Source organism: Crinia signifera, chromosome 4 (assembly GCF_055691185.1).
Source record: "Crinia signifera chromosome 4, ASM5569118v1, whole genome shotgun sequence".
NCBI classification, from domain to species: domain Eukaryota; kingdom Metazoa; phylum Chordata; class Amphibia; order Anura; family Myobatrachidae; genus Crinia; species Crinia signifera.
Genome location: NC_139220.1, coordinates 179837856 through 179854848, shown reverse-complemented (window position 1 = coordinate 179854848; position 16993 = coordinate 179837856). Strand labels below are relative to the sequence as shown.

The following is a 16993-nucleotide window of genomic DNA, read 5'->3' as shown; positions in this document are numbered from 1 at the left end:
GTCTGGAATCACAGCCAGAAAGAAAATGGCGCAGATCACAGGGACTTATATAGTGTGGGTCTCGTGAGAATCCAACAGTGGGATGGTGACGTTGGATCCGGAAAATGGCGCTGAAGATGGAGCTGTCCATGAGCCTGCCTCGGATCAGAAAAATTCACCCACTGTCAACCACATTCCCTTTGATCATTCACAGGCATTAATCTCCCATCAACGTCTATGTAGAAGCTGTCGACCAAGTTTAGGTATCTAACTAGATAACTTAGACCACTAATGGTCAATCATGATATTGTCGACCTAAACATGATTGATCTGCCATCCGGATATGCTACTGGAGATGCGGGTCAGAGGTGTACTACTTTGAATTGGCCACAGTTGCCTGGGTTGGACATACTGTATGCACAATGCAAAACATTGCTAGAGTCAGAGTAATAAAAATTAAAAACCAGATAGTTTTATCCACAAAAGTTGTGAAATATGGAACATTTATCTTAACATGTTTTTTTTTAGATGTTGGAACTGTACTCAAAGTGATCAGTCTTGCAAAAGATAGCTGGAATATGGAGGAGGTTTTGCTGGAAGAGCTGCAGATATTTAAGGTACCGACCATAATTTATTATCTCCTGTACTGTACCTTAAATTGCAGAGGAGGCAGAAGGGCCTGCTTAGATCCCTCTTTGCAACACTGGGCCACTTTCCCTTAGGAAGAAGCAGAGTTTCTGGAAACAGCACTAGTTAAAGATTTTTGAAGTTTGTTAAATATTAGTGATAATGAAGGGGCCTGTTAGTAATAATGAATGTGCCCATTAAAAAATACATGAGGAAACTAGTGTAACGGGCCTATTACTGATGATGAGTAGGCCCCTATAACTCTTCAATAATGCTTAAATCTCCATTTGTTTGCTATATATAACAAATCAAACCTCATGACAGCACATATTAACTTACATTACAGTATTTAATGTAGACCCAGATTGCACAATCTGATAACAAACAAGAAATGATATTAATGCTTGCGGGGTATAAAATGTCATAGAGACATAATACACAGGAAGGTGGTCACAGAGAGGTAATGAAAGGTATTATAGGTAAAGATACACATGGGGATTCAGGGACAGTATTAATACTGTAAGATGTATTTGGAATCTGTAAAATCTTTGAAAATGGGGGGGGGGGGGCAACAGTAATACAACTCTATTTTTAGTAAATTACAAATATTTTACACTTATTATATTGCACATTTATAATTTAAACTTTGTTTAATTTTAGCAACAGTCACCAATTACGAACATAGAGTTATCACTGAAGCAGGTAAGTGACAATAAACACATTACTACAGATGAATCTGCAAATACACTGCTTATTGCTCAAATGCTTATGAAATAGCCACTAGGTTCTCAAACTAAGGGGATTATTCAGACCTGCGAAATTGCAGAGCCCTGTGATCAGATAGCCGCCACCCACCAGAGTGAACTCCTACCCTGTGCAAAGCTGTGAATGGCTTACGTAAATCACTCTAATCACTAACCGTCTAATAATTTACCCCAGTCTGTGTAGTTTGTGCGTAACCCAGAACCTGTTCTTATTGTGCAATAGAAACAGGCTGATCGAGGCCAGTGCTGACATCACACACTTTCACTGACACTCACAGAAATGGCTGGGTGACACCCACAAATGCCGTCTTCCCGTCAATCAATTTGCGTGCTCCTAGCGATCAAAAAGACGGTGGATTTTATCACTGTTCGTGTGCAGTCAATCGATAATCAGCCGCTATGCAAACTTGCACAACAGTGATCAGGTCTGAAAAAACCCTTAGTCCTCAGGACCTCAAACAGTTCATGGTTTCCAGGACTCCTCAAAGAATGGCAAGTGAAATAATTAACTGCACCCGTAGATCTTTTAAAATGCATTAGACTGTAATGGATACACCTGTGTACCTGTTAGGTGACCTGGAAAACATGGACTGCTGGGGTCCCTAGGACCAAGTTTGAAAACCATTATATAGTCCTGTTAGTGGAATTTTACCATTTATAATGACCAATACAAGTTATCTTCTGACCAAATGTATGGTTTATAATGTATGAGCTATTACAGATTTATTACTTTTATCAGGCACATTCTATTTCAGTAAATTAATGCTATGAAATATTTATTGCAGCAACAACTTTACATCACGTCTCACGATGGCCTAGTTCAGCTGTCACTACATAGGTGTGACACATATGGGAAGGCATGTACAGACTGTTGCCTTGCAAGGGACCCTTACTGTGCCTGGGATGGAAATTCTTGCTCACGGTATATACCAACATCAAAAAGGTATCAACTACAATTAACTCAATATAGCACACTGTTATTTTCCTACAAGTGATGATATGACCAGGTTATGACCAGATGAACAACTGTCCATCTAACACAATGAACACACTAATAGAATTCAGCTCTTTGTGCATAGCAGTGTAAAGAAGCACACACCATGAGGCTAAATAGGTAAATAGTCAGTTACTGCTACATACTTAAAGGGCATGGATCATATTCTACAAAAACCTGCTGGTGCCTCATGATTTTTTTGTGTAGTCCCCTTGGGTCCTGGAAAAGTGAGTACTCCTACCACATTCCATACACTTCCTAGTGAAGTTGGCAGACTGGGGAGAATAACAATTGTGCAATGGTGGTCTGTGAGATTGGGAGAGGCTTAGTCAGGCAATTATAACAATAAGATACGTTTAGCTCCATCCCCTGTTCAAATATGCATGATTTGGGGCATTTTGCTATGGGAGGCGGCCTATTGATGCACAGGGCCCAGGTACTTTTCAGGGGGTATGGCCTAAATTCTGGAGGAGTGGTCATGCACCCTTAGAATAAAATATAGAAATATTTGTACTTTAAGCACCTCCCTGGCCACACTGCAGCCCAGCACACAGCAGCATGTGGTGAATGGAGAAGTGTTGCTGCAGCTGCTGCTTCTAGGCAATGTGGAGCAGCACAGGTACAAGATGTTGGCATCATTAATCAGTTGCAGTGCTCTATTTTGCTAATAGGGGAAAATTATTTTTGATATTACTTCATATTAGGGCTCTTTATACTATCCACTAAATGTCTATTGAATAAAAATAATATTATGAACATCCTTTTATTGATTTGCATAAAAAGCATTGAAAAGATGTATATGGAGGCGATTTCAGTGGCCAGAAAAAAAGTTGCTCAAAGTGGGACGCCACTTTAACGCTCGAAATATCAATTGAATGTGACTTCTGACAGTATTTTTTAGAGAAGGAAGCACCTTATTTTTAAAGACCAACCAGAAGGCATCACATAGTTTAATAGTTGCAGACCAGTATGTAATGGAATCCGGTACTTGTGTAGTTTCACGGCGCCAGTATGGCGCCGTGCGTCTGAGTCCCCTTGCGGGGCTCGCTTCGCTCACCCACGCTGCGGGCTCGGTGGCTCGCTACGCTCGCCACGCTATTTAAAATCAACTCCATGCCAACATGGATAGTGGGGGTATGAACTATCCATGTTGGCATGGAGTTAACTTACTTTTTTTGACTTATTTCGTGGCGAGCGTAGAACCCGGAAGTAGCACGGCGCCATGCTGGCGCCGTGAAACTACACAAGTACCTGGAATCCAAGTTAGAAAGGGTACTTATGTATTTGCAGGGCGCCCACTAAGCAAATAGCTTAGTGGGCGATTCTGCGTAAGAAAATCGCATTGCATCACATGCGTTTTTTTGCATGTGATGCGATCGCATGCAATGCGATTTTCATATGTAATTTATTCACTGCTCTCTGGCCTTGGGCGGTGCGATGAGATCGTATTGCATCGCATGCGATCGTACCGCACATAAAATCGCATGCGATTTTATAGGGTGCAATGCCATTTAATTTAGTATACACTTGTATGACATACAGTACAATGGGATTTAGGCACCCTCCCACTATCCACATCGCATGCGATTTTAAGTGCGGTGTGATCCAATGCGATCTCATCTCACCGCCCAAGGACAGAGAGCAGTGAATAAATTACGGTACTTCTTTACTTTCACGGCGCCAGCATGGCGCCGCGCGTACTTCCGGGTTACGCTCGCCACTAATTAAGTAAAATAAACTAAGTTAACGCCATGCCAACATGGATAGTTCATACCTCCACTATCCATGTTGGCATGGAGTTGATTTTAATTAGCGTGGCGAGCATAGCGAGCCACCGAGCCCGCAGCGTGGGCGAGCGAAGCGAGCCCCGCAAGGGGACTCTGACGCGCGGCGCCATGCTGGCGTCGTGAAAGTACAGAAGTACCTAAATTACATAGGAAAATCGCATCGCATGCAAAAAATCGATTGAAGATGCGATTTCCCTATTGTGCCGTACGTATGCTAATTGGGCACCCTGCTAATACATAAGTACTTAGAAAGTCTCACACAATACAGCTCTATAAACTCAGACATAAACATTTTTACTATGGGCTTTTGGGTTATGATTTGCGGTGGCAGTTGTATGATGAATAGATTATTATACCTGGTAAAAGGTAATTCCGTTACCTGTGGATTTACCTTTGAATTGTGCATGGGGCACCAAGTGCAGCCAGGTTAGCACCCCAGTGTTAAGAAACCACATTGGGCAACATTAGATGCAAAGTGACCATTATTGGCCCCAACATTAGTTATGTTTTCCTTTTTGTAGACAACTATAAAAAATAATGATGAATGCATTTGACATTATGCGGCAAACAAATATATAACTAAATAAATTACATTTCATTATTATCCCAACTAAGTTATTTACTGTACTAGTAAGAGGGTTAGGTTTAGGCTGCAGTGGTCAGGGAGGTTAGGGTTATACTTCAGGAAGGGATAGGAGGGTTAAGGCTACAGGAGGGGTGGTTTAGGGGTAGGGTTAAAATACTTACCACGGTCAGGATTCTGACCGTTGCGGTCTGTAAGGTTAATAGTGTATGTATGTGCGGGGGGTCAACAGTGTGGTCACTCCCCCCCGCCCCCCCCCACTGCACATCATTCAGATAGAAGAATCTAATGATGCTCCTTAAATATGCCTGGGCATATCGCTCCCCCTCATCAGCCCTCATAGTAGTGTCATAACCAGTGTAAGTTGCTCAGAGGCTGTTATGTTTTATACCATTTTACTCTTCATTACAACAGTGTACCTTTAATCATTTTCATGTTTTGATTGTGCAACTAGGAGGTCTCCATATATGTTAAAACTGCAGTATAATAAAACAAAGCTATTACACCCTGTTGTTAATTAAAACTTATTCATTGATGTGCTGCTGGCTATCCAAACTAATTACCTCTTCAGGTGTTGATCTTCTGATACTTCTGTAAAATTCATTGGATTAGTTGCATACACGTTATTTATGATTGTTTGATATTACTCAGACAGTTATACAGGAATTAGGTACTCCCAGCATATTTTTATTAACCTTTGGCCTTATTCAGATATGTATGGCATTGCACAGCCACAGGAATTTGTTGTGTAATACTATACAACAAATATGGTAATGTTACAGTAGGGGTCTGTAGAATCTGTTACCCGAATGCTGTTTCCAAGCATCTGAACACCGTTTTGACCATCTATTGATAGTTGCAGGCCTTGATCAGCTGCGTAAGTGGCCATCGGAACTCCTCTGCCGTGCCCAAAGGAGGACTGTGAGTGATTATGCAGGACTCTGCACATGAGCAGAACCGATCCTGCAGTGCAGTTCCACCATCATTGGGTTAATACATAAACCATTGGGTTTACATGCTAACCTAAATCAGGACCATGATTCTTTACAATATCATTTGCATTTACATTTTGTGTCATTTATGTTGAGACATTTTTTACATACCTCAATAAAGATTAAATTTTCTTCAATTTATTAGAAATAGAATGTCTTGCACTGGGTCCTTCTTTCATCTTTTGTCCTGTTTATACACTGGTAACTGATGCATTAGTGACAACATATCTCTGCAGGTTTAGATTTATTGACACTGTCTCCATATACCTACATTTCATTGTTTAGAGCTGTTGAAATAAGTCCCAATGTCTCAATCAATCCTTAGTATTGTCAACTTTAGAAAATAAAAAAGCCAAAAACATTCATTGTTTGCTTCACATGGAAAGGATATATTTCAATTATTCTCATCTGTATTTCTTTCTTTCCCAAGGCGCGCAAGAAGACAAGATGTGAAAAATGGAGACCCTCTTACACAATGCTGGGATGTAGATGAGCGTAAGTACAGCTCACAGGGGGATAGTTTGATGTGTTCAGCGTGCATTTGAGCTACAGTAAATGTAAATTGAATAACAAGAATAGAGCAGTATGATTTATCATAGATTCATACATATGGGTAGATGAAAGTGTGGTTGCTTCATTTGTGACAACAGCCTGCACCATTTTATGCCCTTACAAATGCTTTTCAACAGGCATACCTCAGTTTATATGCAATGAAGCACATACAAACATATGGTACAAATCAGTTCACTGCGTTCAGTTTGAACACCTATGCATTAGCATCCATGAATCACAGCACTGGCATCCTTAGTCATAATTCATGTCTGCACATCAAAATTCTAACTTATGGCCTGCATTATTAATAGCCAAATACTATATCAATAAAGATGATCAATTTCTCACCTGTCTTTCTATTAATCTTGGAAATTATATATATAAATATTTGTTTTCAAACCCCATTGCATACCATTATAAAAAAAAATTTAAGCAAAACATGTTCTCAAAACTTTGGAATATTATGTACTGGAAATTAATCAAGGACGGCAATAGAACATCAGCAGGTCATCACAAGACATTTCGTGTACATTTCTGATCCCAAATGGCAAATGTATCAATCCTTATGCCACCATTCATCTTATGACCTGTTTGTAACTTTGTTTTTTTTAAATATTTTATTTTATATTAAAAATATTTTATTTTATATTATTATCTCTCAAATTTGAGACAGTGTGCATGCATATGGCTGCAACAATATTTACGCCACAGCACATTAAATAGGAAGAACTGTTTACTATTATGTATTAGTGATAATTATGTTTATTTGACATTAATATTCTTGTATTCATCAATATTTTATCAGGAACAACCAATGAAGCTCCAGAGGAAAAATTAATATTTGGAATTGAGTTCAACTCTACTTTTTTGGAATGTGTTCCTAAGTCACAGCAAGCATCTATTACATGGTTTATTCAGCACACCGGGGAGGAACGTCAGGAAGAGGTAAGTCATCCTGGTGATATGTCTCTACAATAGAAATATTATCATATCTGGTTATCACTGCAATTTTGTGTCCTTTCCTTTCTAAGTATTTTATATGTTGGAAGCAATTTATCTTGTTATGAGGAAAGCACTCCCAATCCTGTTTGATTTTCCATTTTATCTGCTTTATGACATGAAGGAAAACTTTATTTGATTATTATATTTTTGCCAAGTTCTTAAGAACATCTTAACAGAACAAATCCTCAGACTTGATATTTAATGAAAATAAGTACTGTAGCTGCTCATCCTTATTTCACTATTTTAAATGAAGTTGTAAAAACAGAGTTATATTTTTTTAAATAAACACAAAAAATCTCTGAATAGAATTGCTTATACAATTATCAGTTGATTACTTAACAATAAACTAAATTTGCAGTAAAAGCATGGGAAAATTAGGCCTTTTAAGATCTTATCAGTGCAAGCACTACTGTAAACATCAATATCTTAAAATGTATGGGCTACTTTTTTTTACAGGAACATTTATCTATGACACATAAAAAGAAGAGCAAATGTGGACTTTTTTGAAATAGTGAACAAAGGGAGCTTGGGGACCAGTCAATTTAATGTTATAATATATGGTCATGTAGTAGTACAATATTCCCTTTCGTATTTTTCTTCCTCCTTCTCTTCCTTAAAAATATAACCTGGGGCTTCTTTTCAGTATAGAGAACATACTGTATTATAGTGCAGGTTGAAATTACTTTTTTGAATCTGATATCCATAGATGTGTTAGTTATTTCAATGCAGTACATATTTACAGACACATACACTAATAACATATGTAAATTAAATGATTATAAAATTTTAAGCTGTTCCATAGATATATTGCTCTAATCTACATTTTAAATATTTAGGAGATAACGTCTTTTCAGATTATAATTTAATACAATGAAATAACAATTACATTTAAGTTTTTAGTGCTTAAATAAGTGAACATACATTTTTGGAAAATTCCAGTAAGTTTGCTGATAAATCCAGGTGGAAATACTTAATATAAAATTCATGTAGTTATACTACTTATCAGCGAATTCATAATACACATTTCTTAAATTTAGTATATTTATATTTACAAGCACATAAAATTTGCCACAAATGCTCCAGTGATTTAATCCATCTGTTAAATGTTAAGTGTTTACACAGGCTGCAAATAACAATCAATAAGCATAATTACAGTACTGTAAATTAATTTAAAAAAAAACAAAAAAAAAAACTAAAAAAAAAAAAAATCAGTTTAAGTGTTTGTAAACAGAGTGTTTTATTCATATTGAACTAGGTATAAGCTTGATTTTTGCACCAAATTGCACACAGGACATAAAGTATCAATATTTACAAATAACTGTTCTAGAGTCCTAGAGTTTAATACAAATTACTAGCCACTGTATCTTCTGTCATTTAGCTAATTGTAAAACTTGTTATGGTACAATCATTCACTTGAATCAAGAGATGTACAGTATGATATAGAAGCATTTGACTAAGTATTATAATAAATAATAATTATTACTTATTTTAAAAAAACACAAAGAGTCTGAAATGCCATACAATAGTTAACATTAAAAAACCTTCACAGTAACAAAGTAGCAGAGCAGAGCATACTGCACTGTATGTACTATTTACAACAGCTATCCATAGCATACATTCATAAACAACACAGACTAGGTAGTACAAGGGTAGGCAACTTTCTCCTCCTATGAGTATGTAAATGTACTCATGCAATGGTCATTCATGAATGGCGGATATAGTTAAGCACTTGATAGCCTGTATCCAATATATGGTGAGCAAACAGTGTATCACAGTCGCTGTAGGGAAAGATGGAGACAAAGGTGAAGAGCACTGGTGACCACTATAGTACTAGGTGAGAACAAGAATCTGTTAGAGCTTACATACTAAGGGGAAGTGGTGAACAGCTGGAAGATGAACTGGGAAAAATCCATGCGAGAGTGATTGAGAAGAGTGGCTATCAATTTGAAATGTATGTTTATATTTACATATAAACATTTACATATAACATAAGAATTATTCCTTCAGAAATTGTGAAGTATCCTTATTTACACCGATTAGTGTGGTCCTGTTCACACGTGTAGCCATTGTACAAGAAGAAAACAATAGTACAATTAACTAGTGCAATTGAAAAGGATTATTCTAAAACACATACATTTGTGTTAAAATAAATTAATACGGTTTTGGGTATATTATTGAAATGGGTACATAACTCTATAGATGTGGGCTTCCATGAAGCCGTGGCTGAAACTGGACAGCCAGTTTGTTAACCCAATTCTGGCCTATAGTATGTACGGTACTTCGACCATACTGTATACTCGCTCACTTATCCTGTTACCCTGTTATAAGTTGCATAATGAGATGCACAAGAAAAATGTCTATTTAAAATATAGTACATTTCAATGAATATTTAATGCACGCGTAATGCGGATTCTTTTGCTATAGCATTGAATTAGACACATTAGTGCAGTGGTGATTTAATAAAGCGACATCTGGTGGATGATCGCTGGTATTGCACTCACCAGTAACATCATAAGCTATACGCCATGCAGTGGGATTAATTTTGCTATAGGCAACATAGATGAGGGTGGCTCCATCTGTATATAAAGTTCTGTAGACCTATTTTTGAAAGAACCAGAAAGCAAAGTGATGTTGTTCTTAACATTTAAATGTGACTTCTAAAATATAATAAAATACAAGATAAACGTGAAAATTATAGCAATTATAATTCCTTAAAAATGCTACAAACATATTGTATATGCATCTCTTTTAACTTATCAATGTCAGTTCCATTCTTGTGGCTTTCCAATTCCCAAAGTCAATCAGTCATTGTGACTCGTGTTCCTCTGAATGTTTAATCACAATGAAAGGTATGCTTTGAAGATGACACTCAAAACCAGCTGTTTTTCCTATGAAGATGTTCCACATGTTCCTTAGATGTCTAACGATACTGTTTATCAAGCAAAAGGACAGACCTTATTTGTAGTGACCAATAACAAACATATTACCCAGATCCATGTTTGTTTATTATATCCATTCACCATCCTAATTAATGTAGTGGTTTGATTTTATTTTGCTTACTGTCAACAAAAATAAAATCACAGCCATGGGTAAGTGGAAATATAAATATACACCTAATCATCACTATTATCAATACAGAATATCACCTATTTTCATACATTTTTAAAGATCATTACAGAACTGGTTTTCAACTTACAATAATACAGAAATTAAAATGCCCTTACACGGAGCGTTTTGGGCTTCAGATGCGATGTGCGCTCCCGTGCACATCACATCGTAAAGTCCTAAAAGTATGTGCTGCAGGTACTTTTTGAACTAGATTGCATCATATCTAGTTCAAAATGCATGCTGCTTTAGCACATCTCATGCATCTCGTGCTGCTTTAGCACATCTCATGCATATCTCATGCATATCGCCGAAAACAAGCCATCCTCGCCGTTTAACCCCCTCGCAGCCACTCTGTCTATTTTATGTTCCGGGGGTCAGAGGACGGTGAGGATTCCCCCAAATGGCTAGCATCACGGCTAATGCAGCAAGCCCGCTGCTTATAGCCATGAGCCTCGCCATTTGAATGGCCGCGCTCACCATTTCCACCTCGCTTTATGGAAATAACGAGGTGAAAATGGTGAGTGGAGGGGGTCAGTTGAATACTGAGGGCAGGCTATGATGGCGAGCAATAGACACTGCTCGCCATCATAGATTGGCTGATCGGCATTGAATATACCCCAACATGTACAGTACTTTACAGTCAAATATTTCATAATAGGGAATGAGTAGAAAGTACTGTATCCTGAAAGAAAAAAATATGGCCTTTATGATGTATAAGAAGTTGCAAATAATGAAGACAAAGAGGTGTATCTTGTTAGACAGAAGGAGAGTGAGATAGCGATTTCCGATAAATCGGTCGATATATCCACCGATGTTTACCGATAATCGGTCGAAAATCGGCCGATTTTTGTCCGATGCGCACTCCCGTGGATCTTTTGCTAAGTCTTCTGATCTTACGTGCTGCATGAAAGATCAGAGGATTTAACAAAAGATCCATAGGAACGCACATGGGATCTTAAGAAAAATCTTTGGTAAAGATGTGCGCTTGCCTGAAATCTTTTGTCCAGGACAGGCAAAAGAATTGAAGGCTAATTTATGAGCACATCTTATGATCGCAGATCTTTCTAGTGTGTGGGCACCTTTAGAGCATAAAAAGGTGCTGGTAGCACCATTGCCAGAAATTTCAACTGGTAACTAGCTACAGCAGTAATCCTAGATGACTGTAAAAGAGCAAACATAGCCCCACTGCACAAAAGTGGAAGTAAGGAATAGGCAAGCAGTTAACGAACAGTGAGCCTAGTAATGAAATTGATGGAAACAAAGAGTTGTAGATTATCTCAAATCTGACAATACGGAATGCCAAAGAGATTGATTTACTGGGAAGATCTTTATAAACAAATCTTATTTACTTTTTTGACTGAGTGACTAAAATAATAGATAGTGGGGCATAGGGATAGCTTATCTAGACTTTTGTAAAGCTTTCTGACACTGTCCCACATCACGGACTGTTAAAAAAGCTTGGATACAAAAGGCCCCCATACACTAGGGCGACTTGTCGTAAAGACAAGTCAGCCCCGATTTCCCCTGAGCTTCCCCGGCAGCTCCCCGGGGAACTTGATAAGATTTGGCACATGATGTGCCATTTTTTACATGTGATAAATCGGATGCGATTTATCACATGTAAACCCGGGGAGTGGCAGGGGGCGCCGCAGGGACCGGAAAGTCAGTAGCGGCGAGCGGCGGGAGGCCTGGAGCATAGTAAAAAAAAATCCTATTCAAAATCTGGGCGGCCGCTGATTGGCTGAGCTCTCAGCCAATCAGCGGCCGCCCAGATTTTGAATAGGATTTTTTCTATTCTCCCGCTCGCCGCAAGGTCTGATGTAGCGGCGAGCGGCGGGAGTAAATCCTATTTAAAACGGTGGGGTGCGGCGCGCTGCTAGAAGGGCAGAGGCAGCATGCAGGGGACGCTGCGGGGGACAGTGACAGCGACGGAGAGCCGGGCAGGGGGAGGCGGGAGCTGTCAATGCTGGAAAAAAAAAAGTCCATACAATGAATGGGAAGCCTGTGATTGGCTGAGTGCTCTCTCAGCCAATTGCTGACTGGCTGAGAGAGCGCTCAGCCAATCACAGGCTGCCCATTCATTGTATGTTTTTTTTATTCCAGCGCTGACAGCTCCCGGCTCCCCCTGCCCGCCTCTATGTTACTGCCGCCTCTGTTCCCTTGGCCCGCAGCGTCCGCTGACTCCACAACTAGCAGTGTCCCCCGCCCCCAGCTCCCTCCACCTGCCCGGAGCATTTACAGTTCCCTGCTCCGGCTCCCCCTACCCGACTCCTTCGGCGGCGGGGACCAGTCAGGGGAAGCGGCAGGAGCAGGCTGGAAGCGGGGAGTGGTCCGGGGGAGCGTCAGGAGATGTAGCGGCAGACGGGGACCACAGATGGAGAACAGAGACTGGGGGCATGGCGGGAGAATAGAAAGAAATCCTATTCAAAAGACTGGGCGGCCGCTGATTGGCTGAGAGCTCAGCCAATCAGCGCCGCGGCCACCCGGTCTTTTGAATAGGATTTCTTCCTATTCTCCTGCCGCGCCCCCGGTCTTTACTCTGCATCTGCGGTCCCCGCCTACAGCTCCCCTGAACCGGTCCTCAAGGTACCCATAGATATATCGGATCTGAAACATCGTGGGTGCTAAAAAGTACCCACGATGTGCCCATGATGGGTCAGATCCGATACATCTTATGTTCAGCAGGTCCGACGCCCTGATCCGATCCGATGCGCGCGAGAACGCGCATCAGATTGGATCAGATGTCACAAACTACTGATTTTGGGCCAATTTTACCCGATTTATCGGCCCAAAGTGCCGAAATCTGGTGAAATCGCCTCAAAATTGCATAGTGTATGGGGGCCTTAAGATAGTTTAGTGTATAAGATCTACTTGCAGGATAGAAAATAGAGGAGTGCATTCACAGTTAGGACATTTTCCCAGTGGAGTACCGCAAGGATCTGTACTTGAACCAGTGATTTTTAATATCTTTATTGATGACATTGCAAATGTATTTTTGCAGATGACACAAAGGTATGCAACAGGATAAACACAACAGGATGGGTTAAGAAAAACTTACTTGGAAAGACTAAAATATATTAACATGCATAGTTTGGAGCAGAGAAGGGAAAGGGAGGACATGATAGCAACTTTTAAATATATCAAGGGTTTTAACAAGGTACAAGGCCGTTTTTCAAAGAAAGAGAAGGACATGCACTGAAGATGGAGGGTGGGGTTTTGGGGATAATTGAGGAAATATTACTTTACAGAAAAGGTACTAGACAAATGGAATAGCTTCCCATCAGAGGTAGTAGAGGCTGACAGTAGAGCAGTTTAAACATGCATGGAATATACATAAGGATAGCCTTACAAATAGTGTTTGACGTAACAATATGGTTAAAAAAGAGCTGACAAGATGGTCAAAGTTGTTCTTACTCGCCATCAAATTCTATGTTTCTATATAAATGGCATTCAACGTTGAGTAGCTACAGCCTCAACTTGGCTAAGTTCACCTGTATAAGTGCCTGCCCAATCTCTCAACAGCCCAATATATTTCATCCCTGAGGCCACCATACTTTATCAATAATAATATTTATGATAAATGCATTTTACGATCAGCATGTAGCACTGTCACTGCAGTGTAATGTGTGCTACCATGGGAACTAGAAGGTACAATTAAACATTCCCTCAGACGTTAGTCATGAAGTGTTGTTGCGTTCAATAGAGGACGAATTTTCAGTTTGTCAAATGTGTTGTTACGTACATGGCTAGTAAATCTCTTTAACCAACAACCACAAAACTAAAAGCAGTATATATATATTTTTTTGTAAATGTACATTATAGAATTGTAGTACAATAGTTTTTGCTAAAGCTTGGTGATAGCTATCATTAATAGTTATTATAATTCTTACACGTGATGTTTTTACTGATCGCAGTGATTTGAATCAAATGTTTTACTTCTGTTATTCTTAATTTAGTTGTACTAAATTGCATGCAGTCTTAGATGTGGTAAATCTCGTAGGCAACGCTCCTATATTTGCTAATTAGACAAAAGAATGTATTCCACATCAAAAGTCTATTAGTTTAAGGAAACTGCAGAAGTAAGCCGGAAAAATAATATCAGATACCAGACTTTTTTGAAATCTCAGTTAATAATGAAAAAGACTTGGCTACAGTAGACAAAGGACTATTTAACCCGATACTAATTTGGGTATCTTAAACGCGAAATGAGAAATGTTAGATTGTGTATTTACATTATTTATATCACAAAACACCTATAGATAATATATTTCACGTACATAAAATAAGAAAAAAACAATCAAAACAGGCAATAAAAAGGAGAATAAGGTATTGTTGAATTTCATAGGGAAATAACACAGCAAGTAGGTTGACAACCATTAGGTCGACATGCATGTAGGTTGACATGCAGGAAGGTCGACATGACTGTAGGTCGACATGGGTTAGGTCGACAAGGTCATTAGATCAACACAAGCATTAGGTCAACATAGGGAAGGTCGACAGTGAAAAGGTCGACATGGGGTTTTTCACAGTTTTCCCCAAATGTCGATACAGTTGACATGGACACTAAAACATAGCACCGGATCCCCTCGCTACGCTCGGCACACTATTTTGTTCTCCCACCATGCCCTAGTGGATGGTAGGGCATGAAATACTGCCTGTCGGCACATTTCGGCTCAAAAAAAGTGAAAAACCCCACAGTTGACCTACCCGTGTCAACCTAATGCTTGTGCCGACCTAACCCATGTCGACCTTCCTGCATGTCGATCTAAATTCATGTCGACCTAATGGTTGTCGACCTACTTGCTGGTGACCCAATGTCCGGATCTGAAAATACCTAACGTGTGTATACGTAATAAAAATAACACTATTCACATTTTTCTCTTTTTAAATGAATATGTATTTGCTTATTTACAGATAATAGCTGATGAAAGGGTTATCAAAACTGAATATGGACTTTTAATACGCAGTCTTCAGAAAAAAGATGCTGGAATGTACTATTGCAAAGCACAGGAGCATTCATTCATTCACACCCTCGTAAAGCTCACTGTTAAGGTGATAGAAAATGAGCAGATGGAACAAACACAGAAGATGGAAGATGATGAGGGTAGAGGCCGAGATTTAATAACAGAGCCAAGACTTAGGTACAAAGATTATTTACAGCACCTAAGCAGCTCTACCTTCAGCATGGATGAGTATTGTGAGCAGATGTGGCACAAGGAAAAGAAGAGACAACGCAATAAAGGTGGAGCAAAATGGAAATATGTTCAAGAGATTAAAAAGAGCAGGAACAGAAGACATCATGAACAAAGGGAGACTCATGCTGGAATTTCCTCTGCATAGACTGAGCGTGTGGTTTCTGTGAACATTTCCATACTTATTCCATTGTGTACATTTCTTGTATTAATATTCTTTTTTCAAATTGGAAGAAACAATGCATACAAGACAATGTAGTACCAAGATTATTATAGAAAGTGAAGCCAATTCACATTTTTGTATTACAGCTTTCAGAAAAAAAATGAAATGGAATTAAGAGGGTTTAAGTATACTTTTTTGTGTAGTTTTGTTTGTTTGTAGCTCCATCTTGTGGGTTAAGTTAATAATGACTGGTCGTTCAGGCTTTTATTTATTGAATTATGTTATTTAGGTGTTGCATTCTCTTCCTTTTTGTAAGTTATAAATATTGGGATGTTTAACGTGTTTACTTTTTTGTTTTACTATGGGAAAATTGTATTTTTGTTAAGACCGCCTGATTGAGAATTTTGTATTTTAATTGTGATTCGGCAGCAGTGGTGCATTAAGTGTATATCTAAAACAAGGCGAGACACTCCTTTCAAATGTTCTGTTGTACCCGTATTCCACTAGAGAATTAACATCAGTGTTTTAGTAATTTAATAAATTTATTGATCTTTTGCATCAGTCACTACAATAACATTTTGACTTCATGGGTAGCAGAGAAATTGTCTCAAAACTTTATTAAGTTCTCTTGCATCAGGGAATTACGCACAATCCAATAAAGACATTTTGTTTAATTAATTACAATGTAATCCTGAATTGCATTATTTATGACCCCATGTTCATATTCCAACAATATTTGGTACATTTATAAGGCTTTGTGCAGAGTGAGTTTTTCTTTTCTATTTTCGTGAATTGTGAATAGTCTTAAAATGTAGCCAAAATACACTTTTAGATAAACATTTTGTACAAAATAGTCATATGAATGGCACAAATATCATTATGATTAATGATACTGTAATGTCAAGTAAAAAAGTCACTGAATGACAAGTAATTGTTTGTGAACAGGATACAAATGCTAAAAATATGTTTGCTTCTCAAATAGATGTTATGAGCTGTGCCTTGTCTAATTTCTAAAAAAGTTGTCCGGAGTGCCGCACTTACCTACGATATACTTCTCTGCCCTGCGGATGTGAAGGCACCGGTACAAGGTTGTTTATTTATATATACTGTATAACAAACATTCAAGAAAGGCAAATGGATGGATGGTGGTGTTTCAGCACTTTACTGGCACATCCTCTCTATTGTTTGCTGTTTACCTTTCTTATACCTTTTAATTTTCTACTGTATTGGTTCTTAAGCCCACCTCACCA

The 16993-nt window shown here is 38.7% G+C and overlaps 1 protein-coding gene across 1 annotated transcript in view; it reads left to right on the top strand.

Moving 5' to 3' along the window:
* The window catches only part of SEMA3D (semaphorin 3D), a 206216-nt gene extending 189795 nt beyond the window's left edge, over positions 1-16421 (top strand). Inside the window, exons 13-18 of the mRNA XM_083183086.1 lie at positions 508-596; positions 1267-1308; positions 2156-2313; positions 6157-6221; positions 7084-7223; positions 15303-16421. Of these exons, the coding sequence (XP_083039212.1) occupies positions 508-596; positions 1267-1308; positions 2156-2313; positions 6157-6221; positions 7084-7223; positions 15303-15728 (920 nt within the window). The 3' untranslated portion in view covers positions 15729-16421. The remainder of the gene's footprint in view (positions 1-507; positions 597-1266; positions 1309-2155; positions 2314-6156; positions 6222-7083; positions 7224-15302) is intronic.
* Positions 16422-16993: the final 572 nt, after the last annotated feature.